The following is a 19,743-nucleotide window of genomic DNA, read 5'->3' as shown; positions in this document are numbered from 1 at the left end:
TTAGACTCGTTTATATTTTTTCGTTTGGGCTTGTATCATATTTTCCCTCCGGTTTATATGATCCGTTCATCCTATATTGACTCTTAAAATTCAAGAGTTTATCTAAAAATGAGGGTACTTTTTATATGGCCTTCCAAATACCGTTTCGATCCCTAAAATCACTGAAGAGACATTTATTGTCGAAATCCGGATCTGGTGTACTAAAAAAATATTGACACCGTATGTTTGTGGCATAACATCGTGGCCAGAAGTTAATTATTTTTCTGTTTAGTATTAAATTTATATTAAGATCCATTTTGTTACATCTTGTGATCAATTTTATTTGGCAATCGCCAATGGCAGTCAGCAGGGTTAAAGAACATCAGTTGTTCGACCTGTTAGTCAAATGCGTTTTGTTTAAATATACTTTTTCACTTTTTTGGTCTTTTGGAAAATGTTTTTTTTGTGCTGTTTTTAGACCTTCTACAACGAAATTTGTTATACATGCACACGTAAACTTTAAAAGTACTGACAACTGAGCTGATTATACCTTCAGGGACCAGGTATAATTAACTTTGATTCTTGTAAATGGAACATTGGTAAGTGAGCAGACTGAAGTCAAAGCACTGGTTGAATTCATATTAAGTAATTTCGTGTTTGTAATAATCTGGTTTTCACTTGGTGAATTTGACATTGGCTATGTTGTCTTGTAATTATATACAACTAGTATTATATAAGTACAATAAAACTAAAAAATGACAATACTTTATTTTTATAAAAACAATTACAAATAAAAAAAGAATAAAGTGTCCTTAACTTTGAACGGGACAACAAATGTTCACGAGATATTGGGTGAATTCTTTTTTATTAGAAGCAATAGTTTACATAATGCAGTCTACATTTCTTTTATACAGTCAGATGAGTTTGTGGAGTTGACAAAACCACCAAGGACTATCATTCAACATTAGATTACAGATGCTAAGTTTTATATATATCTCAAAACTTGAAACTTTTTTATTATCGTTTAACATAAATACTCATGCCCAAACATTTGTTCTTAACGTTACTTTTATTTTCTCCCAGAATACAACATTTCCTTGTTCGTCATTGGGGTATTCAATGTAAGACTCTTTCTGGACTAGTTCTAGCATGACAAGTGGAAGTTCCTTTGGCAGAATTTGTTCATAAAACACAAGGAATAAAATAGTCTTTCCATTTCGTGAATAAATACTCTCCATACGTGCCATGTTGAATTCGAACATGCAGTAATATGACTCGAGAAATTTTCTTGTTATCAAACAGACTGTTGTTCTACTTGTGTGGATGCAATTTGTTATGTTCACTGTGATGTATTGTCCAGGCATAAACTCACGTTGATGTATGCATAGCCTGAAGTTTTCTTCTTTTTCAAGTTTTTCAATGCAGTCTTTAAGGACAAAGCTTCTATCATCATCGGAGTATGATATAAATGCATCATACGAATATTCTCCATCGTCATCATCGGGCGATATTTTCTGATAGCTGTACTTTCCTTTTGTCATATAATACATGTATCGTATTTTCCACCGGTATCGATACACTAAACTTGTTATAACAGTCATGATAACAACTAAGAGTGCCAATGATACACCTATTATCAGGCCTAGGTACGATTTGCAAGTTTTTTCTAGCACAAGGATTTTGTATTCGAACGGATTCATGATAATTACGCTACCATCCGGTAAAGTACAGCTGTACTCTTGAAGGTCAACAAATAAGACATTGCTTTCGATCATCCATCGTAAAAATGGAATTGTCTTGCATTTACATTGCAAAAGATTTTTGGATAGATCGATAGTAAGCTGTTTGTTTACCACTTAAGTGTTAAAAGTATGCATAAGGCTTTCATCGAAAAACTTGATTTAATTATTCCAGAGATTCAGAAAATCAAGTTTTTCCAAATTCGACAATCTAAATGTGATGTCTTGTATTTTATTGTTACTTAGATCAATATGTTGTAAATTTGGTTGAAATTTAAATATGGATGGTGAAAGTTCTTTTATATCATTTTGAGATATATCAATAAATTCGACCATACTCGTATCAAAAAAAATGTTTCTTTTTAAAATAAGTATTATTCGATAAATATACACCAAGTAAATTTTGCGTTAAAATAAGTCGAGTAATAAATTCCATATGAATCATAAAGTGAGTGAGACCGTTGATTGATACATCCAAAATTGTAAGAGCTGGTGGCGGAGTACCATCTAGTGGAAAATATCCCCCTTTTCCCGCGTTGTCTGTAATGTATATTTCAGTGATGTTGGTATTATACAGTTCTTTATCAAGAATATACAATGGAAATATTTGTAAAAAAAATGATGACTGGCCAAGTTTTAAAGTTTCGATTGAGCGATATTCTCTACTGGCGACGTAAAACCACTAGTTTTTGAATCGAAAGATATTTCAAGGTGCTTGAGGTATCTTAATTTTCGGAATGCTCCTTTCGTAAATGAGAGTTCGTCAATTCCATGTAGAAGAATTTTTTTCAGATTTCTAGTATATCTGAATGATGTATTTGAAATCGAAAACCGAAAACCATTCCCTAGTACAAATGATTTCAATTTCAGAAGCTTATCGAATCCTTTCCCGAAAATATTGCTTGTAGCGTCTAGTTCTAGTGTTTCCAGATTAGATAAATCTGAAATTGTTTTATCCGGAAATGTTTCAGGAAACAACAAATAAAAATTGTTATATTTCAAACTTAAATGTAAAAGTGATTTTAATGGTCTAAATATTCCCTCTGGAAAAATGTGATCGTCGTACTTCAGTGTATTATTATCAAGAGAGAGGTAACGCAATTTTATGAGGCCGGTAAATGTGGTAACGTTAAATGATGATAATTTATTAAACGATAAATCTAATACTAAGAGATGGTTTGCAGCTTTTAATAATTCTTTGCCAATGGAGTCAATAAAATTGTGGGATACGTTTAGAATTTCGTTCGACTCAGGTAAATTAGGGATTCTTGTTAGGTTTGTCCATGAACAATCCACATCTTCAAATCCATCTTTCGTTTTACTACACTGGCATCGATTGTCAAATTTGCAAAGACCTGTCTGGCAAATTTGCACGCATGACTTTATGACATGTATGTATATCAAAACACGCATTGTTCCAAAACAAGACCGAATTTTTTGGTAATCTTAAGAAGAGGAAAAACGAGCATAAATGAATATTTTCATAATTCATTGTACAATAGTATAGGAACAGTACAAGAGAAAGAAACTACTAACCATTTTTTATCTTTAGAAATTATACTAAATAGAGGCTCAGTTGGTCGACAAAACACATCATGGCATTTGCAATTTGCAATGTCTCGTTGGCTTTTGATATATCTGGAAAATTGATAACATTTACATTGATCAAACATGCAAAAAGCAGTCCAACCCCAATAAAATACACTCACCTGATAAACTGCCCAACAAATATTGAACTAAGCAGATAGCGTTCTGAAATAAATGGTAAAATATTCAATTATGATTTCCTGTCTGCCTGTTGTTAATTAAATGAGGAAATTATTTTCCCGTTCGTTGTATCAAAAGCTGAATAGCATGGGATTGTCGTTTCTGGTCATTTGAAAACGATCAAGTCGTACTACATGCGTTTGCCATGTTTTTAAATGAAACTCCATTTATGGCTCTAAATTTAGGAGTATGTATTTAATGTAACTGATAATAGCAATTACTAAAAAGAGACTACAGAATCAAGATAACTTTTCGCAAGGTTAAACCAAATCGGAACTAATTTTCTTTAAAAAAAATAAATAAAGAAAATATGTAAACGAACGAGAAACGGACTGTTTTTTCAAAACATTTGCGGCCTGCTTGAAAATCGGTTCTGTTTTGTCAAATTCTGTATACCAAATAACAACTGTGTATTAATATAATCATTGTAAATAAAGGGGGCACTTTTTTTGGGAATTTGTTAAAAATTTTGCATTTAGTAGTTTGATCCCCCAGTGTCGGGAAATTTAAAGGGAAACTTCGCAAAAAAATCAAAAATTGATATTATGTTCATTCTGTATAAAAATGTTCAAATTCATAGATATTAAAGTTTTATTCAGCTAGATAAGCGATCACCATCGATTTTAAATTTAGAGTATCAATTCTCCGAGATCCGCCATCTTGTCTTCTTTCCCGATGAATAAAAACGATATGTCTATAAACCACAAAGAAACAAAACTACAGTAACCGATGTAGTCGTAATTGCGTGTCGATATCTTGTCAATCGTACGGTTGTTTAATACGACTAACTAACTTGATACGGAAAATATTCTCACTTTTTTTAAATTACCATGGTCTGTTGTTTTTAAACTGTTGATATTGGAATTAGGTAAAAAGTCAAAGTTGAAATCATAAATAAGTGTTCCGTGAAAATTGTTTTCGAAAATCTAATTTGTTCATAATTCTTTAAAGTAATAAACTTTTTTCAAATATATTTTGATCTTCCCTTATCTGATCACCAGCATGGCTAAAGGTATTACTTCCAAAGGTATTGTGAGGGGTGTGAGGTGACACGTCCAGGTATTCAAGCGATTTCCTGTCGGGCTTGCAAGTTCATGCATCGTTTCACTTCTGCAGGTATTGATCAGTGTACACGGCTGATAACTTATAACTTATAACTTTCCATTTTGAACTATCAGATGTATAATATACAACTCTGTCTTACTTGTCATTACTCAGTAAACTCATACGCTTGTTTATAAATAACATTTCTGGTGTAAAGAATATAATTCATAATATATAAATAATACCCAAAAAATAAGATTTGATGAAATTAAAATCTATTTAAATATTTTTTCCAAGGGTGAATTTGGGAAAATGTAATATATAGTCATTGTCAATAGTGAAGGACAGATTGGAACAGACCAGAAATATTGATTTAAAAAAATGTACGCACTTGCCGACGATTCGTTTATACGACTGGATATAAAGTTACGGAACTATAATAGCGCAATTTAAAATATATACGTGCATACATTGAACATAAGAAAAAAACATATATTTTGAATAAATAGGGGTAAAAGTGTTGTAAATAGACTAGCCAACGTATGCCAACAGTATGTAATCATCGAATGTCGATAGACTACAGTTGTATACCAAAAGAAGAAGAGAACCAATTTGATTTAAATACAGGTCGATGTATAACTTTTGCTTTGGTTCATTGAAGCTGTGGACCTAGGAAAATCACAGATTTATATTTCAATAAGATTGTTCTCAAACAAAGGAAGGAATTCGTCATCACAATTGTTATATATGCCACTGGACGAACACTAATTATCCCCAGGGGATGTGAATATTTTGCTGGGAAACTTTTGAGTATCAAAGTTTCAAATTAATTTCGGGATTTATTTTCTTTCTTGGTATTCAATAACCGAAAAAAGAATAAATTACTTGTTCGCTAAATAGGGATATTCTTGTCAGATAAAAGAATTTTAGTTATATTTAAAAAATAGGGAAATATGACATTAAATTGGTTCTGTCTTTTTTTAAACATCGTTAAAACGATGTGTGTCTAAGGTGAACGCCACAAGAACCCTGTAATACTAGTACGAGAGTATAGCATGTAAACATTCCTTCTCAATAATATGGTTGTATTGGAAAACTTTTCATACAGATTGACAACTCATTGTCCGATATGCATGTAATATTTGCCACATGACGCCCATAGTTCTTTCTACCATCATCACCTTATTCCTTGATATTGCTGTAAACATCGATGGTTCACACACAAACAAAATGGGAGTAATGAACCTTCAGAGCTTCTCCGTGTTATACACTTGTGAAATATATAGACGAAATTTCTGTATTGAAATGAATCTACATCTCACAAACAGGATTTTCAAATAACGATTTTGAGTAATCACCTTACAAACCAATATAAACGTATGGCAAGATATAACCATGAAGGAATTTAGTTTTTGTCAGAACTCATCACTATATCATAAACGTATACGTATATATATGCATACAGTTTCAAATATCAAGAACAAGCGTTCGATGTCGATAGTCTGTTCTCTAACTGTTCAGAGTTAGACATGTCACTTGTTCATTCTTGGAAGCCTTCATATTCCCCGTCTAACGATGGGAACTCTTTCTGATTGTGTTGACTATAAATGCTTGTATGGTAATTCTGTCGTTTATCTGTACAAGCGGTTGCATTTCCTCTCCTTTCCCAACAAACAAACGAACGAAACGCAACTAGTCTGATTTCTCTGGAGCTCATCCTCAATGGCTCTTATACGTCAGGAAACTTACATGTATACTAATAATGATTGTTTCATGAACAACGATGTATGAACGAACTATTATAAATTCGTCAATATCTGTAATGCATGACTAAAGTATAACTTTTATTACAACTACTGTATTACTTATTTGGATTAATGACGGCTATCATGTTCAACATTGCACAACTATTATCATAGAATTTTAAAAAAAATCCTCAAAAATCCTCAAAAGATATAATGCCTTAGCTTAGATAATTAGTATTCTTTTCACAAAAAGTTCGTGTAAATGATTGTCAAATGAATTTAATTATGTAAGAATAAAATGTTAAAAAGAAACTAAAAAAAAATTATGCATGTTGTATGTTGTATTTTTTTGTCAATTAAAAACTTTAAAATTGCAATAGTTTTATTAGCATTTAAACACAGCCAGATTTGAATACAAGTTAAGAAATTCCGGTAAAGTCAATGATATCAAACAGATGTACAATGGTATATCAAATTGGGTAATATTGCATTTAGTTTTTATTAAAGATTAAAACTACTATTTTTTGCTTCATATTTGAATCTTTACGCCAATTGCCGCTAAGAAAGTAATCAAAAATTGTTTCCTTTTATTTTTATACACTTTCGGAATTACGAATCTGAATTTTATTTTCAATTAATTTACACAATTTAATTATTGTATCTTTATTCTCATCGTGTATTTAATCTTAGTGTATTAACATCATGACAGCATATACTCTTATCCTTTCTATTTATCCTTTCCAAATAACAACATTTATACCTGTGTACGCTTGAACTCACACCTGCGGCTAAATAGCTACAAGGTAAACGAATTGACCTCAAGCCGAGAAATATACAGTGACCTTTACAAAATAATATACACACTCTGCTCACACATTAGTTGCATTGAAATGATTATCAAAACAATAACGGTAAATAGAACTGAAATATTTTCAGTTCAATATCAGTAAAAATGTTCAATAAATATTTTATGAAAAAAATCTCAACAATAATTAATTAAATTTATTCAAAAACATTTACTAGAGATAATTTTATAGGAGTTTAATTCAATCAATACAAAACGGTATATATATGCATATTCACTTTCGTTCATTCTTATATTGTGGTTTATAACTTCGACCATTCGTCAGCTGTGCGCTTTTAATTACGTATATTGTCGATAAGCTATATAAGAGTTAAACAGATTTTATTTTTTCCCAGAATTCAATAAATCGGGCTAATACGTCACGACCCACTCGAGAATTCAACCAAAAAAGTTACAAATACTTGATTTTTTCCGTTATTAGAAGGAATATAAATTTAAAACTTTGCAAATGTGTTTTTTATGTTAAAATCGCTGAATTTCCCTTTAAATTGAAACAGTCTAATCAAAGTCTCAAAAATCAGTTATACCGTTTTGGGAAAGCAATCAGCGATTTAGGCAAATCTAACTTATTTTTTGAAAATGTACGAAGAAATTCATCGAGATGACTATTTCAATGATCGATTAAACAAATTGTCGATTAAAAAAAAAGATACCTCGGTTAATTATTTCTTACCTTCAAAATGTAATAAAATCTTTTTATTTGGGCATGTATAAAAAATATTATATTGGAAAAAGCGTTCCGTCGAATGATAGTTATCGAATGAAATTACAGAAAGGTCGATTTTGGTGCTGCCAGACGAGCTTCTAAATGTTGTCAAGCACAATATCACACGACTTATCTATTTCAATTTCCCTATCGAAGAGTTTTGATCCAGTCCCCTCATCGTCACCCTTGACATATTAAGTCATAGTTTCTGATTCACGCGTTAATAATGTTAATTGGTTGCATTTTTAACTGGATGCATCTAATTAAAAAGCGCCGTCAAGATTTTCACTTGTGAATGTAGGAAATGTAAATAAAAACTTTTAAAAAAAAAAAGATATAGGAGGATATGAAGTGACATGTTTAAAGATCTCTATTAACTAATTGGTGTAATTTAGAACGTTTTATCGTGCAAATGTTGGAATCGCAACGTATATTTACGGTTTCTGCTTCGCGACATTTGTAAACCCTTGACATATACATATTACACATTCCAAGTATTAACTATACAACATGTAAAATTTGAAACAGTCGAAGTGGGCGTGACTTCAATCTGTCGCTACATGACACAACGTTGTTGTCACAAATTCTGTCTCAATCTGCCCAGGGTTGAGATGTGGGTACCGGATCAGCAAAGACGATGACTAATCAGGTGCTCGACTCCAGTTTAATTCAAATTTTACGGTCCAATAAATCATTTTAATCATAAGACATTGTACTTTTGCATGTAAAAAACGGATAATCAAAAAATATTTTAATTTTCTAATAAAGAAACAGTTCACCAGATCACTTGATAGAAAGTATTATCGATGTCATGCTTGTGAAGGTTTATAAAGGCTATTGTTAATCGACCAGTGACTCATTGCAGCAAAAGATGAGAAAACGTTGTGCTGAACATTTACTATGCCACATAGTAGTTTAAGACATAGTACAAAGCTATTCTTCGGTTAATGTAACAGAATTTGACATTTTTTTGCAAGGTATATGCAAATCATAACAGAAGTTTATCCTTTCCAAGCATCACCGAACACCGATTAACACCAACGAACATATTTAAATACCATTCAACACATATAAATGTATTGTTTAAAATATTTTACTTAATTCTGAATTACAATGAATCTTTTTAAACATATATATGTAGGACTCTGAACCGCGATGCTCACGCTGAGGTGCGATGGTTTGACGCTGAAGTGTGTTTTTGATCACACTGAAGTGCGATGGGTCATTGTGACGATATCTTGTTGTCCACACAAACTACATTTGCTGTGCTTTTCGTGTTGATATAGATGTCAGTTTATATGTTAGAAGCAGTTTTCCAGGTTTTAAGTTTTAAGGGGCTTTTAAACTTTAAAACTACGGAAAATTGGAAGGATTGGAATACCGTATAGGGGAAATTTTATCTTCTGCAGTGGGTTTTTTTTTCGAAATCTACAAAAGGTTCTGTTTTACGTACAATTTGGCGTGAAACTCTCCAAAGATACACAGACAGACTCTCTTCATTATACTATTACGATACATGAGTTCCTCATGAGAGTAACAACGTATGGATAAAATGCTAATGTAGAACTATTTCCACGTGTAATAGACAATAACAGAGGATGATATCTTATTTAGTGTGCAACTTTATTACGGACAGCCATAAACCATAAAAAATTTACGTAAATTTGTATATACTAGTGCGGGAGTTTCTCGTTGTATTGACGAACCATTGGTTACTTTCGGCTGTTGTCTGCTCTTTTGTCGGGTTGTTGTCTCTTTGAAACATTCCCCATTTCCATGTTTCATTTTATCTTAATATAAAAATCTACTTCTCGTGATAATTGCACGTCTGTAGCTTTTAAACTAACAATCATGCGTTAAATAGCCGGATCATCGCACTTTAGCGAGACCATCGCACTTCAGCGTCCCAATCGCACCTCAGCCTAATAACATTTCTTTGACATAAAATCATTGTGCGTCACTAATTATTTCTCATTGAAAATATATTCGCACTAAATTGAACAAATTAGTTTGCTAAATTGAACAAAAAATTCTTATACCTGTAAAACAAAGACATTAATTTAAAGTTCGGTGCGAGCCCAGGCTTCGTGTTGAAGGCCTTACATTGACCTATAATGTTTACTTTTATAAATTGTTATTTGGATGGAAAGTTGTCTATTTGGCACTCACACCACATCTTCCTATATCTACAATGTAAATCAAAGAAAAATGTTTTATCCAAGAACTCATTTCACAAAAAAACGAACGACTAAGATTGATCGTAATTCAAGAGCAATTCAGTATAATTACAAACAATCTTAGTCGTAAGTTTTTTTGTGAAACCGATTCTAGAAACTTATTTTGTTTGATTTCAATTCTCAAATATAATTTACATGAATACATTGAATAAAATATATAATAAGATCAAATTATATGTAATTTAATCTACTTTTTCGTTTCGAATCTTTTTAGTGAGACAAAAACTTGTATTTGTATTGGATCCTGCTGTATTTAATTTTCAATGAAAGTGATACTCGTACATTTCTTGAAATTTGGTTTATTCAGTTAAGTTTTATTACTAAGGGAATGTAATAGCCATTACCCTTTTATTAGTCTCTAAAATTCACCTAAATTTAATTAAATCTTCAAAATCCTTTATTTGTTTCTTTGAATATCACTTACAAAATTAAAAAATAAAGAAATTGATTTAAATTTTTCGATTTCAGTCAGACTTTCAACAAACAGAAAATGATATCTCATAGCAAATAACTTGTAGAAAAATAAAGCTGAAATTTTGATAAATTGCCACAATCTATTTGATGTCTATTGTTTAGTTCAAACGAAACTAGGGAAACGATTAGATATGTAAAAATAAGTTTCATTTCCTCACAAGGAAACTAGTATTGCATTAGTCAACTAAAACACATGTCCAATTATGGACACGCACGACTGTATGAGACAGAAATAAAAACCAAAGCCATCAACAGTTATATGAACTTAGTCACGTACTAATTAATTATTATGGCATTTCTCTTAAATGTCTAAAAGTCGAACAGGATGGGCTTCAAAAAAAGCAACAGTATATTATACCGCTGTTCAATAGACATAAATCGTTTAAGCGGAAACAAATCAAGGTTACAAACTAAAACCGAAGAGAACACATCAACTTTATACGGAGAAAACAGCAAAACAACTGACACTGAAATGCAACATAAACAACACTAACAAACATAAAAACGGACTATTCGATAACAACTGCTACATTTCTGACTTGGTACAGGACATTTTTAGAAAAATAGTGGATTGAACCCTGTTTTATGGTTAGCAAAACCTCCAACTCATATACATAAAACCATTTCTTATGTTGATGCATCCAAACAGCACACGTATACATCGAAATATAACAAAACACTGACCAGAACATCTAGTATGTAAACAATCAGTAATCTGAACTAAAGGTAAAAAGTCAGATGTCGGTCATGATGGTATACAACATATTGTCTCATAATGATTGTTCCGGGGCATTTCACCATTCTAAAGTGATCTACACAGTTTTTGTAAAATGTGAACCGTATTATTCAGTTGGGAAGATGCAAAATCAAATAATACTGCAAATAAACTCATCATAGACACCAGGATTCAAATTTTATATTTGCGCCAGACGCGCGTTTCGTCTACAAAAGACTCATCAGTGAAACTCCAATAAAAAATGTTCAAAAGTTCAAATAAAGTGTGAAGTTGCAGAGCATTGAGGACCAAAAATTCCTAAACAAAATTGCTAAACAAAAGTTTATGCTTCAAAACATACACTCAAGTTAAACTATTTTGACCACTTTATATGAAAACTTCCACAGGGAACACATAAGATGTCTCAATAAGTAATAATGGTCTATTATGTGCTAAAATTCCAGAAAGTTATATCATATACCATGCAACATCAGTAACCATTAACTTTTGAGTAAGAGACCTCAATCAGTATAATATATATGTCATAAAAGGTCAAGTTGACATGACAAACATTAAAATAATGCATGATTTGTTGTAAAAATTGAACAGTGATATACAAGTATCAACGTGTCTTCTCTTAGAGTTCAGAACCTTTAGTTGCTATTGTTCTTTGTGACTTATCGATAAGTTGAAGTCAACATCAATTGATTTTAACAGATTATTTAAACTTTGAATTTAACCTTTGAATTTTTGAAATACTAAGGCTTATCGATTACCTTGGCTATTTGGCAAAAACTTTTAGGAATTTCTGGTCATCAATGCTCTTTAACTTCATACTTTATTCGGCCTTTTTAACATTTTTTTTTCAAGAGTCACTGATGAGTCTTTTGTAGACAAAACGCGCGTATGGCGCTAATACAAAATTTCAATCCTGGTATATGAGATTGTTCTATCTTCATATTTACAACCACTGGGTCGATGCTACTTCTTGTGGAGGTTTTATTCACCGAGGGTAACACCAGCCCAGTAGTAAACACTTCTGTATTGACATTTATTATCATTGATATGGTCATCACTATAAATTAAATGTTCACAAAACTTTGAATGTTTGAAATACGAATGCTTTTCTACCTCACGATTAGATAGCTGTATTTGACAAAACTGTAAGAAATTTTTGGTCCTCAAGGATCTTTAACTTCATACTTTATTTTGCCTTTTGACCTTTTTAAGTTCGAGCGTCACTGATGAGTGTTTTGTAGACGAAACGCGCGTATGGCTCATATACAAAATTTCAATCCTGGTTTCTATGATGAGTTTATTTATGTATGTTTAATCCACCCTCAACATACCTAATGAAATAAAAGAGGGAATGGTATCGTATTCTCACTTTTTTATTTTTAATATTATCGTTTTGTCGAGCCTTCGACTTTAGTCGATAAAGCGAGACAAAGCGATCCTACATTCCGTCAGTGTCGGCGTCGTCGTCGTCGGTGTCGTCGGCGGCGTCCACAAATATTCACTCTGTTTTTGAAATTTTAATAACTTTCTTGAACTATCCTGGATTTCTACCAAACTTGGACAGAAACTTGTTTATGTTCATAAGATCCAGCAGTAAATTTTGTAAAATTAAAATCCAAATTGTTCTGTATTTTACTTATAAATGGACTTAATTTTTCTGCCAAGAAACATTACATTCCCTTTGTGGTGAAAGTTTTCAAATTTTGATAATTTCCATAAACTATCCTGGATTTGTACCAAACTTGGACAGAAGCATTTATATAATCATAAGATAGTATCCAGAAGTAAATTTGATAAAACAAAATCCATTTTTCCCGTATATTACTTATAAATGGACTTAATTTTTCTTCCAGTTAATATTACATACAGTTGAAGTTTTTAAAACATTTTTAAGATTCTTAAACTATCCTGGATTTTTATCAAACTTGGACAGAAGCTTCTGACTATCAAAAGATACGATCGGGAGGAATATTTCGATTGATTTTTTTCATCATTTTTGTTGAGTGTGTGATTAACAGCAAAAGTAGGCGAGACACTGGGTTCCGCGGAACCTTTACAAATGTTTATATGCGTATATATGATTATCAAGGTATGTTTTAAACAGGATTAGGAAACACGGATGGAATAATAGTTGAAACAAAATTTATACCATATGGTTGCTTCTTATGTATAAAAAGTAAAATACAAAATCTACTGAACTCCGAGGAAAATTCGATACGGACTTTCCGTAATCAAATTAGAAAATCAAAAGCTCAAACACATCAAACGGATTATAACAACTGTCATATTCCTGACTTGGAACAGGTATATTACTCGGATAATAACAAATTCATTTCCAATTAAAAGAAGAAAAACATTTTTTTCATATAAACTAGAACTTTTTACAGTTAAACCTTAATTTTTACAGTAGATTTTTAGACAAACATTTTAATTTTTTGAAACAACTATATCTAAAAACAAAAGCATAAAGTTCAAACTTAAAACATATAGTGATTTCGATTATCAGAAAAGATATACCATTAGCTCCAAATTCCAGTACCATGTTAAATAACAAGACAGAACCTGCTTCTAAGAATGGAGTTGGTCAAAATAGATAATCCCATATTTTTCAGGGTATGCAAATATGGACACATATCTGTGTGGACAAGGAGTGTTGGAATTTTGGATCCTCAATGCTCTTCAACTTTGTACTTTTTTGGTTTTATAAATATTTTGATATGAGCGTCATTGATGAGTCTTATGTAGATGCGAAACGCGCGTCTGGTGTAATAATTGTAGTGTTGTGTCGTTGTTCTCCTCTTATATTTAATGTGTTCCCTCAATTTTAGTTTGTTACCCCGATTTTGTTTTTCGTCCATGGATTTATGAGTTTCAACAGCGGTATACTACTGTTGCCTTTATGTACTAAATTATAATCCTGGTACCTTTGATAACTATGTAGGTTCGTTTTGATAGACTTAACTACAATTTCTATTGAGTATGATGTTAAACTAAGTATCATTTGTGCATTACATGTTTGATTAAAATGACTCGTGTATTTGAGAAGAAGTTGTTTCTGTTGGGTTGTTTTTACGATATTACGATTTATGTTGGTCTTTTCTTTAGACAATTCTTACTTCTCCTTTTTTAACAATTTTGAGGTCTTTTGTTGACCACGTTGAACATAACCATAAAAGAGGGTCAAAAGATACCAAAGGGACAGTCCAAGGTCATACCTAGGCCATGAGTTATTACATTATCAAGAACTTGGCACTCGTAGTAAAATATTATGGAGACGAAACTAACATCAAAGTTTTTGAGCATTAAAAAGCAAACATAAAAAAAAAACGTGCCTAATTTGTCAAGCTATGTCCGTGTGCGATTTGAATTATTGTAACATAGAATAGTAATTAAGTGTTATCGTTAATGCATGGAGTAACATGTTTTCTTATGGCAAACGACTTAGTTAAACGGAACACATCTTGATAGATAATTTCAAGTTTCTTCGGATATTTAGACGCTAAATTTTCTCAAAGCAATCCGGATTCATCCTCATAGTTTTTACCAAAACAGTTATCCTTCTCAACATTTTATGGTAACATTATTCATAAAACAAAACAAATTTAGGAATTGTCATTCAAATTTTTCTCGGTTCCTTACAATTATATTTGTCTTTTTTGTTTTTAGCCATGGCGTTGTCAGTTTATTTTCGATTTAAGAGTCTGGTATCTTTCGCCCCTCTTTTATAAGACTTATTGATAAAAGGTTACGAGCATATGGTTGCTGCTTATCCATTATCCGTAGATTATTCCGAGTAACCTGTGTTTCAGTGGTTGTAGTTTGTTGACTTGGTTCATATATATAGATTAGACCGTTGGCGTTCCTGTTTGAATGGTTGAAAGCTTTTTGGGGCCTTTTATAGCTTGCAGTTTGGGGTGAGCTAAGGCTCTGCGTTGAAGGCCGTACTTTGGCCTATATTGGTTTACTTTTTAATAATTGTGACTTGGTTGGCATTCATACCACATCTTTTTCTTTCTATTATCTTTAATTCAGTTACTTTAAAATTTAAAAGTTTGAAGAGGTCTTAAATGTTTCTAATAGTTTTTGTGAATTGATGTTCTTCGATAAGAAAAAAATTTATTATTCATTTGTTTGTATTTTTTCAAATATTCATAATAACCAGTATTGTGTGGTGCATTGATCTTACGGTGTAGCAAATTAGAGATTAAGTGCAATCTGATAACATTAGATGATATGATCTGTATACGTCAACACATCATAGATATCAGGATTTCAATTTTGAACACTAGACGCACGTTTCGTCTATAAAAGACTCAACAATGTCGCTCGAATAAAAAAAGGTACAAATGCTAAATAAAATTCAAAATTGAATAGACTAACAGACGAACAATATTACACAAAACCTGGGATCAGTATATCTAACATATAAATGTTCGTGACAAAACACAACATAGAAAACTTAAAACTGAGCAAAAAGAACCTAATCAAAAACTAGGGGGGTCTCAGGTACTCCGGAAGGATATAAACAGATCCTGTTCCGTATGTTGCTTCCTTTGTGTTGCTCATGCTAGTACGAACCCGGGAGACATTCGGGGAAAATGGGACGGGACTGTAGTTTGGAACATACCGCTATCCTCTGTGAAACGGATATTCCATAACGATCAATCAACTCATGATGGCTTCCGTTAAATTTTATATGTTTTCTTTGATGTGCTTATGAACTCAAAGAGAAGTTTTTGAACAACAAATTCTTAATCATTAAATTGAAGTCATCCTTTCGAAAGATTATACCATCATTTGGTTTAACGTGCGGGATAATTTCTGCTTGAATGTGACATCACTGAATGCTACATATCACCCAGTTATATATATCTGACATCAGCAGAGTTACGTTGCTAGCAAATGATCAGGTACTGCTTAACCTTCAGCAGAACCTACGTACATGAGGTGTTTGTGCTTGATACGTTACTGGTTGCTCAATTTTTGATTTTGTGGAATTTTGTTCGTCTTATTCGCCATAATGCTGGGTTTTTTTCTACGTATGATATTGTGTTTTTTTTTATCCTTTTGGTATCTTTTTAGGCAGCATATAGTTCTAAACATATTTTATTTTGGTATTAAAGATAAAATAAGAAATTTCCTTATAAGCTTTTTAAATATATTTTCTCGTATTTTAATTCCTTCTTGGTCAGTTAAAGTTATCTAAAGTAATCGTTTTATATTTGCATTGTTAAAACAAGCGTGTTTGTATAATAGACGTCATCAAAATGATGTAGAAGGGCCTCTGTGGTCGAGTACTGACTGAGGTTGTGAGTTCTTATCTTACACTAAGCAGGTGAGAACGACACCAATCTTAATTAGTTTTCCAATCAAAGTTTGGTGGTTCACTCCTGACACTCCGACTTCGACTATCAACAAAAACTGACCACCACGAAATAGCATAGTAGTGCTGATAGTGTCATTAAAGCCAACCAATCAATCATAATGATATAAACCAAACCGTATAAAAAATACAACAAATATCATGTTTGCATTATGCAGTTTTAATGAAGCTTTCAATGATTCATTTTCAGTAACTTGAAAACATTTGGCCCTTCCATACTCGCAATTTCTGTAGTATTTAAAGGCGTCATTCCAACTAACGGCATTCCTTTAGTCATCTTTACATATAATTCCTTTCCGTTTGGAGCTGAAAACGTCAGTTTTGAATTGGTTAGGTAAAACCCGTTGTTGGTGAATCGTACAGACGTTCTATCCATAAAAATCTGGAAAAAATAGTAAATATATATTAATCGTCTAAATAAGAGCCCAACAATATATAATTCCAATTTCTGCAATAATAAATTAAAAAAAACATAAGTCATTTAAAAATATTTACTATAAATTATGTAACGATTTAAACTAGCTCTCCTTTTATTATATTAACATACAAAATTTATTTAATACAGCTAAATTATAATATACATTTAGGAAGCAGACATTTGTTCGTGGTTCGGGAAAAACTTTTTTGGCAATTCCTGTTTACACTTTTTTCATGAATACATGTTATGATAGCATGTAGTATTTACTGAGAGTATTTACCTTTGTAACAAGTTGATTATTAACTGTAAAATCATGCAAGCTGCTTAAATCATTAAACTCCGAATCGAATTGAGATTGATTTGAGAAATAACTGGATCCACACACTGTAACAAAAATCAAAATCTTTTTAATTACTAACAAATAATGGAAAATACTAAGATCATCAGAAACGTAAAATCAGCTTAAGAAAATATGGATTTTTATAAACTGTTAAAATCGAGGTATTAACAGGGTAGTTATTTCATGCTAAACGCAGACAAAATTCCAGCAATACTTGACTGTTTAAAAATTATTATTGACAAACCACACCTCATGGATTTTCTCGCTGTGTTGAAGATCAATTGGTGACCTTTTAAAAGTTTTAAGGGTTTTAACCTTGATCTTCGCTTTTATCAAGCAAATCATTATAGGAAACACTAGCCCAGGCATATCGTATTGAATAGGAGCAGCTGGTATTTTCACAGAAGTGAAAAGTTCACAATTGGAAATTTAAATTTGGGTCGTGTATTTTAGTTCTGAACAGACCTTCATTGTCGATTTCGAAATGCAAGACAAAGTCGAAAGTAGACTAAAATGTATCTCTTTGTTTTTGTGTATTTCAGGTTTAATGAGATTCTATCAGGATTTTTAACTAAAAAAAAAAGCATATGATGAAGCCTGCAAATCAAATAATAATTATAATATGATAATTTTATTTGTATAAGAATACATACCATGCATTTGTAGCTTGAAGAAGAGTCATACACAACAGTAATTTTCGAAATTGTAGTGTACATACCTCTTTTTGTCATTTCCGTTTCAGAAACTCCTTCATCGAAAGGGTCACACATAGTACATGAACAACTCATATCACGCACTATTTTTTGTGTATCTCGTTTTTTTCCCCAGCGACGACCAAACCCTGGAAGCATATTTTTTTTAAATGTATCAGGTTTATATATATATATATGTACATATATGATATTTCAGAAATGAAAAAATAAACATGTTATTATTTGCGTCTGATTTGCAAAAATGACCTGACAATTATTTTCTGTGCAAATATTGATACTAATTCAACAGCAAAAATAATTTTAATAGATATAATATGAGTGTCAACGAGACAACGCTACATCCAAGTCACAAAATGTATGTATATACTTTTTTTTAATATGTTTTACTTACTTGGACCACGGAAGGATACTCGAGGAAGTCGTACATATATACGTGGAGCACGGAAAGATACCCGAGGAAGTCGTACTCGAGGAAGTCGTACTCGAGGAAGTCGTACTTGTGGTAGTCGTGTGTTGAGTACTCTCCTTACAGCATCTCCTAGCAATCTGGCTGTATTTAATAGTGTTTTAGATATACCCTTGCCCAAATCCTTGATAGCTTCGTGTGCAGTTTTTCCAACAGTATTCAAAAGTTTAACAGTTCCTTTTATGAGTGGCCTAGTTGTTTTCTTAAGACCGTTTAACGTATCTTTAATGCCTTTAGCAAGTTGCTTAGATATATGCGTTAGTCCTTTGGCACTTTTTTTCAATAAGTCCTTTGAAACGTCTTCTAATCTTCTTCCCATTTCTTTCAGTTTTTTTCCAGTCGATTTAAACCATTTGTCTCCACCTCTAAGAATAGACTTTCCCAGTTTTTCTGCTGTTTTACCAACAGTTTGAAGGTATTTCAAACTATCTTTACCGAACCGATCAAGAGCTTTTCCCGCCTTCGACACGATGACTTCAGTGGCAGTCACAGTTAGAATGTAAGACGACATAATAAGAGCTTTCAAATCTTTTGAAGGATTTCTAAAAAATAAAGTAAGTTTGCAATACACTTTTCTGTTTTTTAACCCAACTTCATATAAGAAAAATTAAAAGAAAAGGTATCATTGCCAAATTAGCAAATAGTAAAACTAAAGTGTAAGAAAATGCCAGTATCTGACAGATTCAGTTATCCCTAATAAGTTTTTGTTCCTTCTGTCGTAGTCTCAATCAGCCTTTCCCATCATTTTGGATCTAATCATTTAAGAAGCGGAAGCACTTCATTCTAAAAATGTGCACACGGTCAACGCTTTTACAACCCTATGAAATTACTAAAAGAAGCATTCAATACTTATAATTACATTATTCACTGAGATCATGAAAAATCGATATTTATCATTTATTTCTTTAAAACAACCTGTGAACTTTTTGGTGATAGCACGTGTCATCACGAATGTTAAGCTTCATTGGGATATGAAGGTGAATATTAGTATGATGCACAAGCGTTGTTATCAAATCACAATAACGGATTCTTTTGAAACATGTAATGTTATTATTCTGCATAATTGATATTTTACCATTGAAACTGGATGATATTACCCCCTCTTCAATATTTGACCTTAAGATAGCACAAAAC

At 31.9% G+C, this 19,743-nt stretch overlaps 2 protein-coding genes across 2 annotated transcripts; both read right to left on the bottom strand.

Annotated features, from left to right (window-relative positions):
* Nucleotides 1-1,016: 1,016 nt before the first annotated feature.
* Nucleotides 1,017-1,580, bottom strand: LOC139515254 (toll-like receptor 4). Its single transcript, XM_071304818.1, has one exon. The coding sequence runs from the start codon at nt 1,578-1,580 to the stop codon at nt 1,017-1,019; it is 564 nt and encodes a 187-aa protein (XP_071160919.1).
* Nucleotides 1,581-16,811: 15,231 nt separating this feature from the next.
* LOC139516490 (uncharacterized) lies at nt 16,812-19,180 on the bottom strand. The gene is made up of 4 exons (XM_071306630.1): nt 18,535-19,180; nt 18,149-18,271; nt 17,371-17,474; nt 16,812-17,054 (listed from the first exon to the last, which is right to left on the bottom strand). The coding sequence occupies exons 1-4, from the start codon at nt 19,118-19,120 to the stop codon at nt 16,845-16,847; spliced, it is 1,023 nt and encodes a 340-aa protein (XP_071162731.1). The 5' UTR covers nt 19,121-19,180; the 3' UTR covers nt 16,812-16,844.
* Between the last annotated feature and the right edge of the window lie 563 nt (nt 19,181-19,743).

This window comes from Mytilus edulis, chromosome 3, assembly GCF_963676685.1.
Source record: "Mytilus edulis chromosome 3, xbMytEdul2.2, whole genome shotgun sequence".
Taxonomy (NCBI): domain Eukaryota; kingdom Metazoa; phylum Mollusca; class Bivalvia; order Mytilida; family Mytilidae; genus Mytilus; species Mytilus edulis.
The sequence above is the reverse complement of the archived record's forward strand: the minus strand, read 5'-3'. Positions and strand labels throughout refer to the sequence as shown.